The sequence below is a fragment of the Pangasianodon hypophthalmus genome, chromosome 5 (genome assembly GCF_027358585.1).
Source record: "Pangasianodon hypophthalmus isolate fPanHyp1 chromosome 5, fPanHyp1.pri, whole genome shotgun sequence".
Classification (NCBI taxonomy): domain Eukaryota; kingdom Metazoa; phylum Chordata; class Actinopteri; order Siluriformes; family Pangasiidae; genus Pangasianodon; species Pangasianodon hypophthalmus.
This window is the reverse complement of record NC_069714.1, coordinates 15,383,486-15,402,653: the sequence shown is the minus strand read 5'-3', so window position 1 is coordinate 15,402,653 and position 19,168 is coordinate 15,383,486. Positions and strand designations below refer to the sequence as shown.

The 19,168-nt window shown below is 36.9% G+C and overlaps 1 protein-coding gene across 1 annotated transcript; it reads right to left on the bottom strand.

Annotated features, from left to right (window-relative positions):
- Positions 1 to 631: 631 nt before the first annotated feature.
- On the bottom strand, positions 632 to 17,282 carry f5 (coagulation factor V). The gene is made up of 25 exons (XM_026912625.3): positions 17,065 to 17,282; positions 16,598 to 16,677; positions 16,319 to 16,441; positions 15,474 to 15,686; positions 15,171 to 15,332; positions 14,841 to 15,062; positions 13,809 to 13,974; positions 13,548 to 13,728; positions 13,315 to 13,411; positions 10,502 to 10,707; positions 10,223 to 10,373; positions 9,908 to 10,120; positions 6,766 to 9,703; positions 6,070 to 6,238; positions 5,734 to 5,970; positions 5,434 to 5,650; positions 5,126 to 5,305; positions 4,924 to 5,040; positions 3,303 to 3,374; positions 3,095 to 3,180; positions 2,844 to 2,999; positions 2,614 to 2,758; positions 1,262 to 1,413; positions 994 to 1,176; positions 632 to 907 (listed from the first exon to the last, which is right to left on the bottom strand). Exons 1-25 carry the CDS (start codon positions 17,205 to 17,207, stop codon positions 761 to 763), a joined length of 6,756 nt encoding a protein of 2,251 aa, XP_026768426.3. The 5' UTR covers positions 17,208 to 17,282; the 3' UTR covers positions 632 to 760.
- Positions 17,283 to 19,168: the final 1,886 nt, after the last annotated feature.

Here is a 19,168-nt window from a genome sequence, read left to right as displayed (position 1 = left end):
CCCTCCCCCTCCCCCGTCTCCTGGGGTTCAGTCCTAAACGGCTTCCTACTGGTAATGAAGTGCACTACAAAGGGTGTAGTGGACGTTATTTCATACCCTGAGCCAAGAGTTCTCAGACTTTTTGAAGCCAGGGACCCCATTGAACTAAATTTATTAAAAAAAAATAATAAAATTTGCAGCCAGGGACCCCATTGATCTAAATTTATTTAAAATAAATTCCAAGTACATACTTATTCCATGGATATTATTTAAATATGTATAATTTATTTTGTCTATTTATTAGAGATGCGAAGCTTTTTATTCCTGAACTTTCCACTGATGGAACACGTTAGGTCCTAGTTGACATTATTTTTAGCCTGACTGGGTTATGGATTAAACTCATTCAGTTTATGTGACCATTGAAATAGGATAATAATTATAAGAACTCAACAATGAATATAATAACATAAAAACTTACAGTGGTAGAAATCACATCTGTAACAAAAATCACGGACCACATGGCTATGTGTCATGCACCCCTGGGGGTCCCAGGACCCTACTTTGAAAAGCATTGGCATACGCTATGACATAGCCTCCTTTAGAGAACCATTACGTTCAGCTGTGTCCTCCGATCACAAAAATAAGACTACCATTTTCTCTGATATGCATTGGTAATTTTAATACAGAATTATCAGTGGCAAACATTAGATACAAATATAGAAAATGAATATCCAAAATGTGTGGACTTAGTACAGAAGAATGAAACAAAGATGAATGGTCATTATGCAAAATCACAGCCCAGTAGTTCAACCCTCATAGTGGCAGCGTTCTGCCATTTTGTAGGAATAATTCTGATAAATCTGGAGAATATTGGAGGGTAGATATAATTTTTCACATGGCTATTGTTATCAGAGTTTCCCATGAATGTCTGCAAAAAAAAAGGGAAAATATTAAATCAGACTGCGTAAAGTGCTGTACCAAAAAACTTTTGTTTACCCATGTTCGATGAGGTACCTTTACTTCATAGTCCTCATTATCTGAGTACTTGTTCCATTTCTTGCCATCATCACTGTACTCTAAAACATAAGTGGTTACAAACATCTCTGTATTCAGTGACTTTGCTCCCTGGGTAACAATTCCAGTGATCTTCTTGACATCCTTTAGTTCTATCTGGAGCCATGGATGCATGTCATTACTCTGTGGAGGAAAAACAATAGCAGAATGTAATGAATGAATGGATTTAGGATGGGTGCAAGCAAAATATGACTTTTTTGTTAGCTACCTTGGCTTGCCAAGCATTGAGGGATCCTTGTTTATCAAGACGGGCCAACCATGGCTGCCACATGCTAGAATACCAGTTGGAAGCAACAGAACTGGCTGTGATCTGATGATCACTTATAAGTCCACTCTGCATTCCCAAGGGTACAGAACACCCTGCAAACATGCATATTAGTCCTATTGTAGTCAGGGGTTGACATAAGTGAAACTGAAAACACATGTGCTGAAAAGATTGAGTGCAATTATCTGTCACAACTATGCAAATGCATGCCTATTTAGACCACGGAACAAGACAGCATAAAATGATGCAACAGATAAAGAGATCATTATAAAAAAAATAGTAATTTTGACAGATAACAGGTATTCAGTGGAACTGAAGTTTATGCTTATCAGAGATGCTTAACCTGTATGAGTTAATTTATTATATTTTTTGTTCATTTTAAAGGGTTGTCGCTACTGGCTTACCACTTCTAGTTGGCATAATATCCAAAGAAAGATGATTAAGTGACATTTTTTGGAATAAAGTAAACAAACGTTTTCAGAGAATTGGCTAAATAACATTCCTTGACTAGAGGCTAATGTTACAAATTTTGTCATGCTGACAGAAAAAATTCTTACAGAAGAATTCTACACAGAAGCTTAAAAAAATTTAATCAACCAGTGCTTTGATTTCTGAAATAATGTATGTGACAGTTTTCTGATCTTTTGATCAGTCTACCTGGCCCAAGGAGAAGCAAGACATTCACATTTTTATAAACAGAATTCACAGTGAAATAATTCAGAAGTATGATGCCTGCTTGTCTACTGCAACAGAGTCTGACTTGGGAGAATGGACACATTTGAAGCAAGCTGGGAAATGTCTGGCAGTCAACTCTGTGCATAATCTGGTCAATATTATTGATACCAGCAGGTCAGACTGCTACTCTAATATTCAGAAAATAGTACTGTTGTCTCTCATGCTGCCTTAAAGCAACGCTGCTTGTGAGAGGAGATTTTCACAGGTCAGTGTTATATCAGGAATAAGTACAGAAGCCACTTTGCTTTGATGCATGTTTTTTGCTTTGCTTTGCTTTGATGCATGTTTATATTTGAGACATTTGACCCCAAGCCCGAACTGAAGCACATCACAGGTTCAGTTATCCAAAGGTTCAGTTATCCAAAAAGAAGTTCATGTCGGATTGAAAGTGGAAGTGAAGATGGGATGAAGTGCGAGGTGGATAACTTATCACTTGTGTGAGTACCACACCAATCATGCAGGAACTACTAGAGTACTACAGTCCTTGATTATAGCATATCTGAGCTGTGTGCATTCACTGTTCTTAAAATAGAAATAATGCAAGAACATTTCACACCTACCGTCTAACTCACATCCAAAGAACTCCATGCGAACAGTTGGATAATTATATGAATGTGAGGGGTAAAGCCTCACATAACGGCTAATAATAGGTGGGAAGAATATATTCTCCTTCACTTCATGGGCTTCCGTATTGCCTTCAAAAGTCTTGGGAAGTGGAAAAGAAAACGGTCAAAATCAGCATTTACAAATTAAGTATCTTTGCTATGTATACACTGAAGCAGTCACTTGCCTTTCTTGAAGTTTTGCTGTCTCCCTTATACCAACTCCATTTTTTGCGGTCTGTACTGTAGAAAATTGTGTAGTTCAGAACAAAGTGAGATGTGAAGAGTTGTTTGGCTCCCTGTGTGGCTATTTTACTGATCACCACTGGCCGTTGGAAGTCTACCTGGACAGCAGAACCAACCATCTTCTTGTAATTACTTCGTAACATGCTGCAATTTATGGGGTAATAACTTGTAGACTGTCGTTATGTGATGATACCTGAATCCACGGGTCTGGCTTTGTTGTACTCCACGCATTGTATTTTCCTGTATTGTACAGTCTGGCCAAATTGGGAAGCCAGTAGCCTAGAATATAGAATGAATTTAAATTGGATTGTTAATCATGGTTATTGTCAAACTATCTGAATCATATATTATTATGGGATCTAGGGATCACATATTACATAAGACGAGGGATGTGATAATACCTCTAGAATCTGATGCTGTTATTTGGCTGTCTTTAACAGCTCCAGAACTCAGACCAAGAGGGTGGTCACATACTGCAAAATAAAAACAGAATGAATGCATTTGCAATCTAGTAATGTGAGGAATTTGAAGAAGATTCCCATTTATTTATTCGGATACCCCATTTGCCACATTCATACAGTCCCCTCTGAAAATATTGGAACAGCAGAGCCAATTCTTTTGTTTTTGCTGTACACTGAAGACAGTTAGATTTGATATCAAAATTTGAATATGAGACAGTAGATCAGAATTTCGGTTTTCATTTCCTGGTATTTACATCTAATTGAAATGCTCAATTAGTTTAAGGTCTGGTGATTGACTTGGCCAGTCTAGAACCTTCCACTTTTCCCCCGATTAAGTCTTTTTCTCCCCCTGTTTTGTGTGTTGGTCATTGTCTTGCTGCATGATGAATTTCCTCCCAATTAGATTGGATGCATTTCTTTGTAAATTGTCGGACAGAATGTTTCTACAAACTTCTGAATTCATTCTGCTGCTACCATCATGAGTTACACCAATAAAGTGAGCCCGTTCCAGAAGCAGCCATGTAAGCCCAAGCCATGACACTACCTCCACCGTGCTTGCCCGATGAGCTCGTATGTTTTGGATCATGAGCAGATCCTTTCTTTCTCTACACAATACAATGAGTGTATTTCTACTCTAGTCTTCTTCATACAGTGGATTGTGATACCTTCACTCCTGCCCTGTGGAGGTTGTTGATGATGTCAGTGATTGTTGTTTTTGGGTTTTTCTTCACAGCTGCTGTTGTTTTCCTTGGCCGACCTGTTCAGTTTCTGGTTGTTAGTACACCAGTGGTTTCTTTCTTTTACAGAACATTACAAATTGTTGTATTGGCTATGCCCAATGCTTGTGCAATGGTTTTGATTGATTTTCCCTCTTTTCTCAGCTTCAAAATGGCTTGGTTTTCCCCCATAGACAGCTCTCTGGTCTTTCCTGTTGGTTTATCCTTTTTAACAACAAATGCAGTCTTCACAGATGAAACCTGGGGCTCAAACCAAGAATAGACATTCAGAGCTATTAATTATTTAAATAATCAATCTAACAGGGCACACCTAGGCAACAAGAAACACCTGTCAATGACATGTTCCACTTGAAAAATGGGTGGGTTCAAACAAAATGTGCCATGTTCTAAGTTGTTTAACACATCTACATGTAAATATCAGGAAATGGAAGCTGAAATTCTATCTTTGAAATTTGATATCAAACCCAAATGTCTTAAATTTATAGCAAAAACAAAAGAATTGGTTTTGCTGTTCCAGTACGTTCAGAGGGGACTGTATGTCACCATCAGAGTCAGCCCATTCCACTCATGCTGCCTAGGTTACACACATTTCTCACTATTCTTGCTCAATTTGCTTCTAAAACATTATGCTGCAGTGAACGAGCTAGATGTTCATTTTCCTCTTCAGATATGTCTGCTCACAGCGCTCATCTAAATAGAGCTCACTGTTTTGCAAACAACACATCAATATAGATTTAATTTTAATTTTAATTGAAAATTAAAATTAATTTTAATTGAAAATCTCTTAAAATATTATAATAAACAGTGTCTAAATAGTGTGATACCATTGTCTAACACTAAAAATAGGGTCTGCATCCCTCTCTGCTGGGAGATTCCGACCTCAGACTCCAACATCCAGAGCCCCGGCTTTGATGGCCACATCTCCAGAGTTGCAAAACCTCCTGCATAACACCACCAGAAATGCATAAAGGGATCATTAACTCATTTCAGGAATGTAAAACAACACAAAACATGAAAAATGCAAACCTGGTAAAAGTGGATATACTCCCTGACGATGGGGGTCATTATGCTTGTTACAGAAGGTTTGGCCATGAAAATGAATGCTGTGGAAGTCTTTTGGAGAGCCCATGTTTATAAGATGCCAATTTACCAGCTGATTAGCATACATGCGGAGTCCTTTAAGACTGTATATAATTCCATTGATAGCTAAAAGGACAGAAAATAAAAGACAGCTGTCAAGGTACTAGTCTAGATTTGGTTGATTAGTTCATACTAATGCTGAGGGATTTTAGGAAAATCAGCAACAAAAACACTAATTAGCCCCAATAAAATACCATGGAATTTGATATTGTTATTGAAATTTGGGTCCATTGTTGCTTTTTTGTTTGTCTTCTTGAGAATCTCCCAGTTTCGCTCATAGTACCAGCTCTTGTTCTCATCAAATGTCATAAAAAGTAACATAAATTCTTGTGTGTCTACTGGATTTTTAGCCAGGGTGCCCTTCCGACAAATCAGAAGAGGCCCAATCAGTCCAGAATGGATGTCTCTCTCCTGCATAAACAAAATAAAAAATCATCTTCATGCTAAAATGCTTTACATGGTAGCAACAAAGGCAGTCCCATATTTGAACTTACAGGATTTACAGCAGAGTAGTAGGTCCATATTCGGCAGTCAGATTCACCATTTATTGGCCCCACTTTGTCATTTACTGTCCAAATATATGTAAATGTTGCATTGGGTTGAACTGCATCATCATACTTGTACCAGTAAGGTGAGTCATCTTCATAATTCAGCCCCTCCATATTTTTGCTATATGACACCCCATTTGCATGCAATGAGTATGGGCGGCTGGCAAGATTTCTGAACACTATCTAAGGTGAAAAACAGACTCATATTAGGCTTTAATGTAGATTTAAATGATCCCTTTGTAGTCCAAAGTCCAAACACTGCATTCAGTTAGCAGATCTTACATATATGGTTTCATCAACTTCAGCCTTAATGACTGGACCCATGATGCCAAGATGCTCATCGACTTCTCCACGAGTGTCTGGGGTTGTAAAGGAGCTGTCCAAATATGACCTGTACAGCACTTTCTTGAACATCATGGGCCTCTCCTTCACTGAGGCTTTATCTTCCCTCCTTTAGAGAGGAACAGAAGAAACAAGGTAGTGATGCAACCAAAAGAACCATAATGTACACTGAACTTCAGCTTAAAACCAGGTTTTTATGTTCATTGATTTTTTAAGCTGTGTCTTTTATATAGACACACAATTATGAGTAATTTGTATATTTGTAAGCTTGAATTTTGAAATTTTCTAAATTTCATTTAAATGATTATCCAGAACAAAGTTTCTCAGTGCAGAGTCCATTCAAAACAAACATTTTCAGTGGAGAGTCAAACAATTTTAATGTCTGGGAAGATATGTAGGGTGACTTCCTGGTTCTTATTTATTTATGCAAGGTGACTTCCTGGTTCTTATTTATTTATTTATTTATTTATTACATAATACATTTTTGTAATTATATACAAAATGGAGTTTAGTAAATTTTTTTGTATTATTTTTGTAGTATTCCAGAGGAACAGGACATTTTTGGAAAAATAAAAAAGTCCATCAACTGGGCAAGCAAAGTGTTTCTGAGGCTATAAGAGGTGAAATATTGATTACCTTTGTCCATAGCCTGCATAATCCCAGTTAACTTCTTCAGCAGTAATGAAGTAAACTCTGGACTTGCTGCCAGCCATTTGCAAGGAATATTTAGTTACTTCATCAACTAAGTCAGTTTCTGTTTCTGACAGTTTAGCATATGGGTTTTTGTATTCAACATATTCATATTCTTCTTTGTCAGAAGGGGTGTTATCAACATCAAAATCCTGCATGTCATGAGGAACATATATTTCATAGTCATTGAAGTCATTCCTGGGAATGCCTATGACTATGGCTTTTGGCATCATGTCTTCTTCACTAAAGCTGATAGTGGTAGTCCTTGGTGTTAACTGAGGAGGAGCAAAACCCCGTGGAGAGAAGTTTGGTGGAGAGATGTCACTACGAAGTTGCGGTTTGTACTCCTTTCTCTTTTTTGTCTTCATGCCATGCCCTTTCTTCGGTGTAACCCTTTGTAGATGTACTTTTTTCTTCTCTTCTTTTGCATTATTTGGCTGCTTGTCTGTTGTGTATTTGTTCATGTAATCTGGGAACTCCACTGGCACCAGCTCATGTTTGCCATCATAGCTCCAGTTCTTTGCTTGCGTATCCAAAGGTGTGGTGAGAATGGCCATAGTGTTGTTGCTGTCCTTTAGATAGATGACCACTTCATTAAGACTCTCATCAACGTCTGGGGTAACCCACTCTGAACTGCTGTTTGGCAGTAGGATATTAGTGTGGGAGGAGTTACTTTCCGTAGATGAAACATTGAAAATGCCATTAGAAAAGGAAGTATTCTTAAAACTCTCTGAAATGATCTCATCTGATGATGTCCAGAGGTCCTGATTGGTGCTGTTGGGTTCTTGAACACCTGAGTATCGGTCGTCCTGGGTGCCATTATTTTCTCTGAACTCCGCCAGGGAAATTTCTATGTCCATGTGTCTGACATCTTCCTGCACTGAAAATTCAGAGTCCACCTGGGTCCTATTTAATTCTTTACCTTCCTCGACTACAAATTCGGAGTCCACTTGGGTGCTATTTAATTCTTTATCTTCCTGCACTGAAAATTCGGAGTCCTCTTGGGTGCTATTTAATTCTTTATCTTCCTCGACTGAAAATTCTGAGTCCACTTGGGTGCTATTTAATTCTTTATCTTCCTCGACTGAAAATTCGGAATCCACTTGGGTGCTATTTAATTCTTTATTGTCCTCGACTGAAAATTCAGAGTCCACTTGGGTGCTATTTAATTCTTTATCTTCCTCGACTGAAAATTCAGAGTCCACTTGGGTGCTATTTAATTCTTTATCTTCCTCGACTGAAAATTCAGAGTCCACTTGGGTGCTATTTAATTCTTTATCTTCCTCGACTGAAAATTCGGAGTCCACTTGGGTGCTATTTAATTCTTTATCTTCCTCGACTGAAAATTCGGAATCCACTTGGTTGCTATTTAATTCTTTATCTTCCTCGACTGAAAATTCAGAGTCCACTTGGGTGCTATTTAATTCTTTATCTTCCTCGACTGAAAATTCAGAGTCCACTTGGGTGCTACTCAATTCTTTATCTTCCTCGACTGAAAATTCAGAGTCCACTTGGGTGCTATTTAATTCTTTATCTTCCTCGACTGAAAATTCGGAGTCCACTTGGGTGCTATTTAATTCTTTATCGTCCTCGACTGAAAATTCGGAGTCCACCTGGGTGCTATTTAATTCTTTATCTTCCTTGATTGAAAATTCGGAGTCCACTTGGTTGCTATTTAATTCTTTATCTTCCTTGATTGAAAATTCGGAGTCCACTTGGGTGCTATTTAATTCTTTATCTTCCTTGATTGAAAATTCGGAGTCCACTTGGTTGCTATTTAATTCTTTATCTTCCTTGACTGAAAATTCGGAGTCCACTTGAGTGCCATTTAATTCTTGAATGATCTTCAGTGTAAAATCTGCAACCACTTTAGGGTTATTCAATTCTTGACTCATTTCATATAATGATTCTGAGTTCATCTTTGTATGATTTAATTCTTGGGCATCCTCAAGCCATGTGGTTTGAGTGGTATTGCCAAGCAGTTCCAAAATGGTGTTGTTAGGAAGTTCTGTAGGTGAGATGCTGTACTCAAGTAAATGCCCATGGCTGTTTGTTTCTATTTGTTCACCATCATCCAATAGCACAAAATCTTTCACATCTTCAACATCTGTAATGGTAACATGAGAGTTTGCAGGTACGCTGTAAATAAATATGTTGTCCCTTTTCCTGTCATCTTCGTCTACCACCTCTACAGAGCTCAGCATTGAGAATTCCAGGGTCTGTGCCTCTGTCACATTCTCTTTATGCGTCTTTGATGGTTGGGTTGATAGCAATGGCCTTGTCTCTTCGGTTATTAATGATGTATTGTGTCTGTTCTCTGAGGTGATTTCACTGTCAATATTTTGTAGAAGTGAGATGTTACTGGGATTAGTGGTGATACTGTTAGTTCCATTGATTATGGAATTAGCAGGTGCCGACTCCAGAGATAATTTGATCAATGACTCTGCTGTGTTTTCCTTTTGAACAGCTTTTGTTGTAAGGTTGTTGTCATCAAACTCAAACCCCAAATGGGTTATGTTTTGGACCACATCAGTGTCAAGTAGTGCACCATCAGTAGCATCTAAGATAGAAAGGTCTAACTGTTCCATATCATTTGGACCTGTGTTTTTCAGTGTCCTTATACCAAGCAGTAGTGCATAATCATCAGTGTCTGAATCAATAATATTTGTGCTTGGCTTTGGTTTTGATTTTTCCTTTTTTAACACTGTCTCATTTATGGGTTTCCACACATTGTAACTCTCTGTTACATCTGTTGATATATCGTAATCATTATCATTGTAAGAATCTTCCATGACGTAATCCCTAAAGCATTCAACATCCTTAAACTTCAGTCTTAATCCTTTTTGAGTCTCATGTGTGTTCAGTGATGCCATTAACCAAACTCCTTAATAATAAGAATAGAAGGGATAATAAAAAGAGAAAAAGAAAAAGAATTGTTACAGTACATAATCGTCAGTTACTTATAATGTCATTACAAACAAATGCATTCCATACCATCCATACCATCCCATTCCATTTTAAATTTTCAACATTTTTAAAATTGTTCTTTAAATAACATTTACATGTCACATATTTCAGGCATACTGACCAATATTAGCCATGTTCATGGTGATTGTCTCTCCTGTCATGGGGAACAGACTGAGGATGTCCTCCTCTCTGTTGTTCAGCTCAAATGTGTGTCCATAAAATGTGGCTGTTTGGATGTCATCTTGTTCCCCAACGCTAGAAACATGCCAAGTTGCAATCTCACCATTGCAAAAGCCCAGGTCTTGACCACTTTCGTACACATAACCATTGATTGCTGTAAAAGATAATTAAATTATGATGATTAATAAATACGTTGATTAAAAAAATGTTGCTTACTGTGCATACAATTACTCACTATGCATACAAATCTACTCACTGTGCATAACATTTGATTTATAGAACTCTGGGTCATCTGGTTTTACATTTTTTGGTTCTCCACAGTATGTGAGGATGTTCTCATTTAGGTACCAACTCTTGTTTTCATCAAACACTGCAAACATAGCATGCTGCTCTTTGTCTGCTCTCAGCTGAAAAATGGAGCAACTATTTTGTAATTAACAGTATCAGATGAATCAATAATGGTTGTCACATGAAATACAAAATTACTTACTTATTTTAAAAAAACAAAAATAGAACAAAAAACACAATCATTTACCTGGACATTCCTGGTACTGAGGGACTGGCTTTTGCAGATGAGAAGTGGCCCAACAAGGCCTGAGGCAATGTCTCGTGGAGTGTTCACTGCACTATGGTACATCCTGGTGAGACACCTTGAATCATTGTTTAATGGCTCGTCCTCCTCAATGACTTGCCACACATATGTGTAAGTCTCCCCTGGTTGCACTGCATGGCTCTGGTACCCTTTCAGATTATAAGAGACATTGAAATGAAGCAATGAATGTCACTTAATTGCTCTATTCTCTTTTGAAACATTGGGCCTTATTTATCAAGCTGGATACAAATGGATTTATTTGTAAATAATTCATAGGAGCATTTCCACATGAAATTTGATATTAATGAAAATCCCAAAGTTGTGGAAAAACATTTGTATCTTACTCATGCTCCTAAGTGTGTGTAAAAAGAAGACTAACTAATGTAAACCTTGACTGACTGGCTTCAAATCAAATATATGTAATTAGCATGGATTGCTGCAATTTTATATATGGATTACACTGTCAAGTTTAAATTATTTAATTACATTTACGCACACACAAATGTAATGAACATTTTGTAAAAATCCAGTTGCTTCATATTAATTACATTAATTAAAGAAATATTAAATATGAAAAAAAAAAAACATGAATTAAGACAAATAAGACTAGTCATTCAATTAAGAAGAATTGCCACCGTATAAAAGGAGGACGGGCTGCAATGGCTCAGACAGTGTGTATGTCTGTTTTGTTTATCATAGCATCTACTTTAAATGCTGTGCAAAACATTATTAGAGCCAGCAATAGGTAACAGATAAGTGAGCCATCTGGTACAGTGGATATAAAAAGTGAACATACCCCTGTTAAAATGGCAAGTTTTTGTGATGAAAAAAATTAAACCAAGAAAAATCACGAACTCAATGTGAAATTGCAATGTATAAAAATTAAGTGAAAAACAATCATAAACATTTTAGGGAAAAATAGGAAAAAAAAATATAATAACCTTGTTGCATAAGTGTGCAACAATGGCATGTGGCTGTGTTCAGAATGAACCAATCACATTCAATCTCATGTTCAAAAGTAATTATCATACAGCTGTCATCAATAAAATTATTCTGATTAACCCCAAATAAAGACCAGCTGTTTCTGTTGGATTTTCTTGACATCTCCTTGGTTTCATCTGACTGCTGTAGCCATAGTCTGCAAAGAGCTGACAGTGCCTGTACAGGATTTCACTGTCAAAAGGAAACGATCACGAGAGGGGTACAAAACATTTCCAAAACATAAGATGTACCATGGAACACTGTGAAGGCCATCATCAACAAGTGGAGAAAATGGAGCACCACAGTGACATTACCAAGAACAGGACATCCATCCAAAATTTACAAAAGGACAAGACAAAAACTTACCAGGGAGGCTGCCAAGAGACCTATGGCAAATATCTGATGAGTACTGATTACTCTCTGCATGTGACAACAATCTGTTTGGGATCATGAGCAGATCCTTTCTTTTGTCTACACTTTGGCCTTTCCATCACTTTGGTAGAGGTTAATCTTGGTTCCAGAACTTTTGAGGCTCATCTCTGTATTTCTTTGCAAATTCCAATCTGGCCTTACGATTCTTACTGCTGATAAATGGTTTGCATCTTGTATAATGGCCTCTATATTTCTGCTCTCAAAGTCTTCATCAAACAGTGGATTGTGATACCTTCACCCCTGCCCTGTGGAGGTTGTTGGTGATGACACTGTTGTTTTTGGGTTTTTCTTCATAGCTCTCACAGTGTTTCTGTCATTAACTACTGCTGTTTTCCTTGGCCGACCTGTTTGCTGTCTGTTTGTTAATACACCAGTGGTTTCTTTCTTTTTCAGAACAATTTTCCAGATCAATTTTCCCTCTTTTCTCAACAGCTCTCTGGTCTTCATGTTGGTTTATCCTTTTTAACAACAAACACCTGGGAAACCAAAACCACCTGCCAGTCACATGTTCCAATACGTTTGGTGACTTGAAAAATGGGTGGGTTCAAACAAAAGGTGCATGTTCTAAGTTGTTTATCAGGAAATGAAAACTGAAATTCTGATCTATCATCTCATATTAATCTTTTGATCTCAAACCCCAATGTCTTTAGTGTATAGCAACAACAAACAAAGTCGCCTTGCTGTTCCAATACTTTTGGAGGGGACTGTAACAGTTCCCTGTGTGAGGTGCTTGGTGTCCATGATAACCTGGTTAAAGTAAATATATGTTTTTTCTCTGTTTTCATGCCAAACCATTCTTATTTCACTTAATGCCCACCGGCATTTGGATCCTTTTTTTAAGGAATTGTTACACTGCTAAATAGTACTTTTTATTGCCGGAGAAATGACTCAAAATAATGTCCACTTCTGCCTCTGACATACTCTTTCTTACTTTTTTTGCCATTTAGTCATCAATTCCTGCTAACAGCTCTCTCTGAGTTTTGCCTTTTATGGAATTTTGTGGGAGTCAATAAATGCAGATCACCTGTGCCGTGCACACACCTTTTTTATGCACTTTGTAAATGTAGTGGAAAATTGTAGTTTTGTTTGGCTTACGCAAACATTTACACACAACTTTACTAAAAGATTGATAAATGTGGCCCAATGTCAGCATTGGATTTTGAGATTAAAGTTACTAAAGTTATCAAATATTTATTTAAATTTTCAATGTACATAGACATGTACAGCATGACAGAAAGTTTATGCTCATCATTTACAACATCGACATAAAGAAAAATAGATCATTTTATATATTATACATTAGAATATGACATACTGTAAATGTAAATGGACATTTTACTAACCTCCTTCAGGGTAATTGACTCCCTCTGCTGCTTTATCAATGGTTAAACCATGAGGATAAATGCTGTACGGACGTGATGCTTTGTTTTTGAACACAATCTGTAAACACAGAAAGATAGTTTAGCATAATTATTGATTATCAGAAAAGACACCAGCCTACATTACCAAAATGTCATATGGCATGATTTTGTTATGATTTTGTAGTTTATTCTGGCTTTTTTTTTTTTTTTTTTACCTTTATTATGTCTCTGATCTGTGCTCTGATCACAGGACCAAGAATTCCCAACTCCTTCTTCCTTTGCTTGTGTTCTGCCCTTTCTTTAAATGATTCATCTGTATACTGAGTGAACACAGCTTTTTTATATTTCTTACCAATCCGCCATGCACCCTGTTTTAAGTACGTGGACCGAAAATTCCTGTGTGTGAAGGAACAAGATATCTGTAAGTGTGGTTAACACAGGGGACTGGACATAGTTTAATAGTGATTGATGTGTACCTGTCCACATTATCTGGCAAATTTGGGGCATAATCCCAAATTATCTCCTCAGCTGCAATGTAGTAAATCCATACTTGACTATCTCGCCTTTGTTGGATGGTGAGCTTTCGCTTTGGTGCAGTAAACTCTTCACATTTATTAACCTGCAGGAAGCCATGCATCCCAGCTGAAATAAAGTGAGGAACATTAGTCATGTTCTTGTTATATTTAGTTTTAAAGTAATTGTGTGATTTTAGTTCTAAGAGCATTTTTTTGATGGGAGCAAAGCACTGTGAACTGGAGTGACTGAATTGGAGTGAGTCGATATACAGTGGATATAAAAAGTCTACATACCCCTGTTAAAATTATAGGTTTTTTTTATTTAAATTTTTTTTATTTAATATGATATAGCAACCAACAAAATTCAAGTCAAAAACAAATAGAAATCTTTTTGGTGATGTAAAATTAAAAAATTACAATAAACTGGTTACACAAGTATGTACACCCTTTTATAATGGGGCATGTGCCTGTGCTCAGTATTAACCAAACACATTTAAACTCATTGCAAACAAATTTCCAAAACATAGCTCAGGGCTGTCCAGTCTTATTCACAGAGGGCCAGTGTAGGTGCAGGTTTTCATTCCAATCAAGCAGGAGCCACACCTGATTCCACCTGTTTAATCAGCTGATCTTGGCTTTCAGTAGACTTCAGATGTGGCTTCTGCTTGGTTGGAATGAAAACCAGCACCCACACTGGTCCTTTCCGGATAAGATTGGACACCCCTGATGTACCATGGAACACAATGAAGGCCATCACTACCAAGAAAAAGACATCATCCAAAACTAGATGAAAAGATCACAAATCCAATTCTATTGTAATTATGCTAAATTACACATGCGCAAAGGGGTTACTATAAGTTTTTATTTTTTATTTTTTCCCCCACTAAAACATTTCTATTTGTTTTCACTTGAATTTTGTCGGTTGCTATATCATTATGTGCCTTTTGTCAAAGGAACAACTAGATATAGTCTTCTTGTCTCACCAGGTCTTACCTTCCAAGTGTTTGCTAATGTGAGAAGAGAGAAGCCAGCGACCAGGGTAGATGGCCATCATCTCTGCACTGGTAGCTGTTCCACTGATAATGCCGATTGAAGACACCTTGTGCCCACTCTGCTGTAGAACCTGGCCATTGAAGTGCACGGAAAAAAGCTCTGGCTCAGAACTCATACCAACCAAGTTCCAGGTTACTTTGGAATGTGCACACACACTCAGATCTGGAGAAGATTGAGAGAAATATTACAAGAGAGCAACCAACTCATAGAACTAATGAGCAAAGGCATTTACAGTATATTCTCTCATAGTTGAAAAATTAACCAGCTTACTAGGGACAGAGCCATTTGTGAAGCCATTGATTGTATATTTCACATTCTCCTTAAGTGGTGCATCCCCTTTGCTGTACCAGGTGTTGCTCTCATCAAACACCCCAAACAACAGTGTGAATTCCTGATTGAAATGGACCTGCTTTCCGGACTCTTCAAGGCTGCCTGTGGAGCAAAGGCATACGTATCTGGCTGACTGAGCTTTTGAATAAACAGCTTTATTTGTAACCTCTTAGTTATCCAATCTGTGTGATCATTAAAAGGGAAGAGCTCACTATTGATGAACTGATTAAAAAATAAACATACCAGGCTTACAAATTAGCAGTGTACCAATCAGGCCTGTGTTGTAGTCCTTGACAATATCATTATGTGAGAAATAAGTGTATGTGACACACGGGGGATCTGCAGCCTGTGGGGCCACCTCTGGAGTCACCTCCCAGTAGTATGTATGCTCTTTGCCAGGAAGTATGACATCATCCTCTTTCTCAAACTGGGACGTATTGTCAAAGTACAAAGCTCCTAAAGGATTAAACATTGGCAGCATCAAATGCAATGTTTTACCATCTGTTTATACAAATTTCACAGGCAATATTCACCTTAGTATCAGGAATAAATTCTATATGCAGAAATCAAGTCTTTGTGGAGGTGAAAAAAATTATCTTCCCTCCTTCATTTGGACTTAAGTACAGAGTGTAGTTAATATGTATAAAAACGGGAAATACATCTATTCTTACTGGCAATTTGTTAACTCAGTTAAGCAAATAACAACTTAAAAACTGATAGTTGGCCACACTATGGTAGGATAAGATATTTAGATATTTTTCACTGCCATTTACTGTTTATATACATTCAGCAGACAATATTCATCGAGTGACAAGAATATAGTCCATATCAGAAGAGATATAGTCAAAATTTTAGTTAATATTTTTTTAGTCTTCATTTTGGACTTGGGTACAGCTTGTGGTTAATATGTATGACAAAGATAAATACACCTCTTCAGTTTGTTTACGCAAGTGCTACTGAAAAAAATTCACTTTCCTAAGCAATATTTTCATTATAATGTTGCACATTTTTATATACACAGACTGACTATAGCTGGTATAATGTTGTCATTAATTCATTTTATACATTTAAGACATTGGTATAGAGACCTTCAGACTGTTTTCCATAAGCAATGCCATGTGGATGGATACTACAGGGATGATCCGCCATGTTCCTGAACGTGACAATGATGGTGTCACCAACTTGGCCACGGAGCGTGGGTCCCAGCAGCCCTGTAGACATAAAATGAGTGAATAATTCTCTAGTAGTTTCAGAGACTCACTTAAGTGTAGTGCCTTGTAGGAGTCTTGTTAGTGTATTTTGCAAGTGATGGCTCAGTGAATGAATACTAAATAAAAACATCCACTTCACAGAAGTAATTTGAATACCTGACCATGGAGTTGTTTTAGCCATTTTGAAACCTGGGTCATATTCCCTGTACACTGTCTTTTTATAGATGGGACCAGCACTATAGAAAAAACAGAAATATTCATTAAAAAGGTAATGAAAATATATGATTCAATATCACAATTCAAATTAACTGAACCAGTCCAGTTCAGTTTTCCATCTAAATAGCTCATAGAAAATAAGCTAAGCATTTTAGTACAGGTCACAGAAAGAGCAGAAACTTTATCACCAAGATTGATATAGACCATGCTCCAAAAGACACATACAAAGCAGCTCTTTAGGATATATGTTCATCTGATGTTTACAAACTTAAAATATGAAAAATATTTATAAATAATAATGAAAATGAAAAACATGACCCAAAATTAAGTCAATAGCACATAAACGTGAGTGAATTTAAACAATTCTTGACATATTTTTAAAGTATTTCCAGATAAAGATAATATACCTTTGAGGTCCATTTGTTGTATAATCCCAATTAATGTTAACTGCAGCAATGTAGTAGTGTCTCTCCACTGCTGTTACACATTGACTCAAAAAAGACAGAAGGGCCAAAGAATACGAAGAAACTGGCCAAAGAGAAAACCTCATATCTCAGCCTGGAGCTCCAGCTAAGGAGCGTCTGTTCAAGAGTGCAGTAACTTCTGATCTCTCAGTAAAGATTAGCTTTATAGATTAGCTTTATCTCTCTCTCCCTTGGAAGCCATACAACCCCCCACCTCCCCAAACACACACCACAGGGCAATGAACCATGTTTTCTCATTCTTACAAATCTTACAAAATGCCAACTTTTAATTATTACCTGTAACTGTTTAAAGTGTTCAGTTGAAACTAAGGTTATAACTTAAAATATAAAAATATACCATTACCTTGATAGTGTGACCTTTTTGTTCCACTGCAAATCTCTTATATCCAGATTTCATGAATAACAGGTCAGTGCTTTCAAAGCAAACAGGAACCTAATGCCTCCTAAACCTATTATGATTATTACCGTTATTCTTAATGAAATCTGCATTCCCAGAACTACATCTACATCCACTGTATCACAGAACAACAACAACAGCAAAACTAGCATTAACTTAACTTAAGCACTGGAATGACAAATAGAAAAAAAGAACTATTAAATTTTCATATGAAATTAGTGTTCCTTATAAGTGTAAAAGTGCACACACTGCAATCAAACCACAGAGCTCCTTTAACCACAGAAAACTGGAGAACACACAATCTGTTCTTACAATTATGTGCTAGAGGAAAAGCAAAAGAGAAAAATGGTGACCAGTGTTGGTCAAACCACAGTAGATAAGATGCTGAATTTTCATCTTGAACAAACATTTTTTTTCTTTTGTATGATAGCTGGTCTCTAGCTCATTAATACTTTATACTTTGCCTTTATTGTAAAAACCCACAAATTTTAATCTAGAGTAGGATGTTGATTAAAGGAGTGGATATTGTATGCACCCATATTGAAACACAATATTGTCTTAATTTTCGGACAGCTTAAGCTTTATATAATCCGCCTGCTAACTTTGTCATGGTAACCAAAGCATACCTTTCAGGTAGGAAATTTATTACTTTTCAAATAGTAATTACCATTCTATTACAAAAATCTGTTAAAAATCCAGGAAGCTGGAAGATATATTTACTGAGTTACAGTTACAGTAATAAATATGGCAGGCGTTTGCCTTAAAACTGTTTTGAGAATTAATTCTGTCATTTACTTTAATAAATAACTGGAATTTAATTACTTTAGGTGCTGTGTTTATCTGAGGAAGAATGTATGAGGCATTCTGTGCATATGTTTCAATTTATAAGTTTCATTACATAAAGAAAAATACCTAATGTGTGTGTGAGATTTAAGCAATATCGCACATGCAAGAGTGCAGTTATACTGAATATCGTCTTGGCTGTGATTTGGCTGTAGGCATGAGGCCGCAGGTAATCACAGCCATGCTCATATTCAGTATAACAGTATGAGTGCGATATTGCTTTCATACAACAGTTTTATAAATATTAAATTAATACTGAGTAACTGACATTTCACACACAATATGGCCAAATAATTTGTTTATTTTTGCTCTAGGGAACAGAAATAGATCCTGAAAAAGCCACACTCACTGATAGCCCATGGGCTAGCAGGCTAGCTAGCTCACATTAATTTGTGCATTCCAATTAAATGTGCATCCGGTGAAGTTGCCTTCCCTTCTTCCTTTTCATATTCATCTGACGAGCTTTCATATTTTAAGTCAGAATTTATATTCTGAAAATGTATGTAAAATGTATTATTTGCCTGTGATGATGTCGCTAACTCTACTGTAGTGATCGTTTCAGTGGGAGTGTTGATAGTGTTAATGAGTAGATTGATACAAAGAGTGAAATGTCCCAGTGCAATTTTTCTAAATATAAGCACTCTTGGAGCTCTGCTCATCCAATCACATTAGAGGGATTAGACCGTTGTATAATTCGGTTTAAAGCATGCACATGTATTATATTCAGGGGTCAGATTTGGGGGTACCAGAGTTGAGTACAGCCCTGGTGCTATAATTCCATGGAAA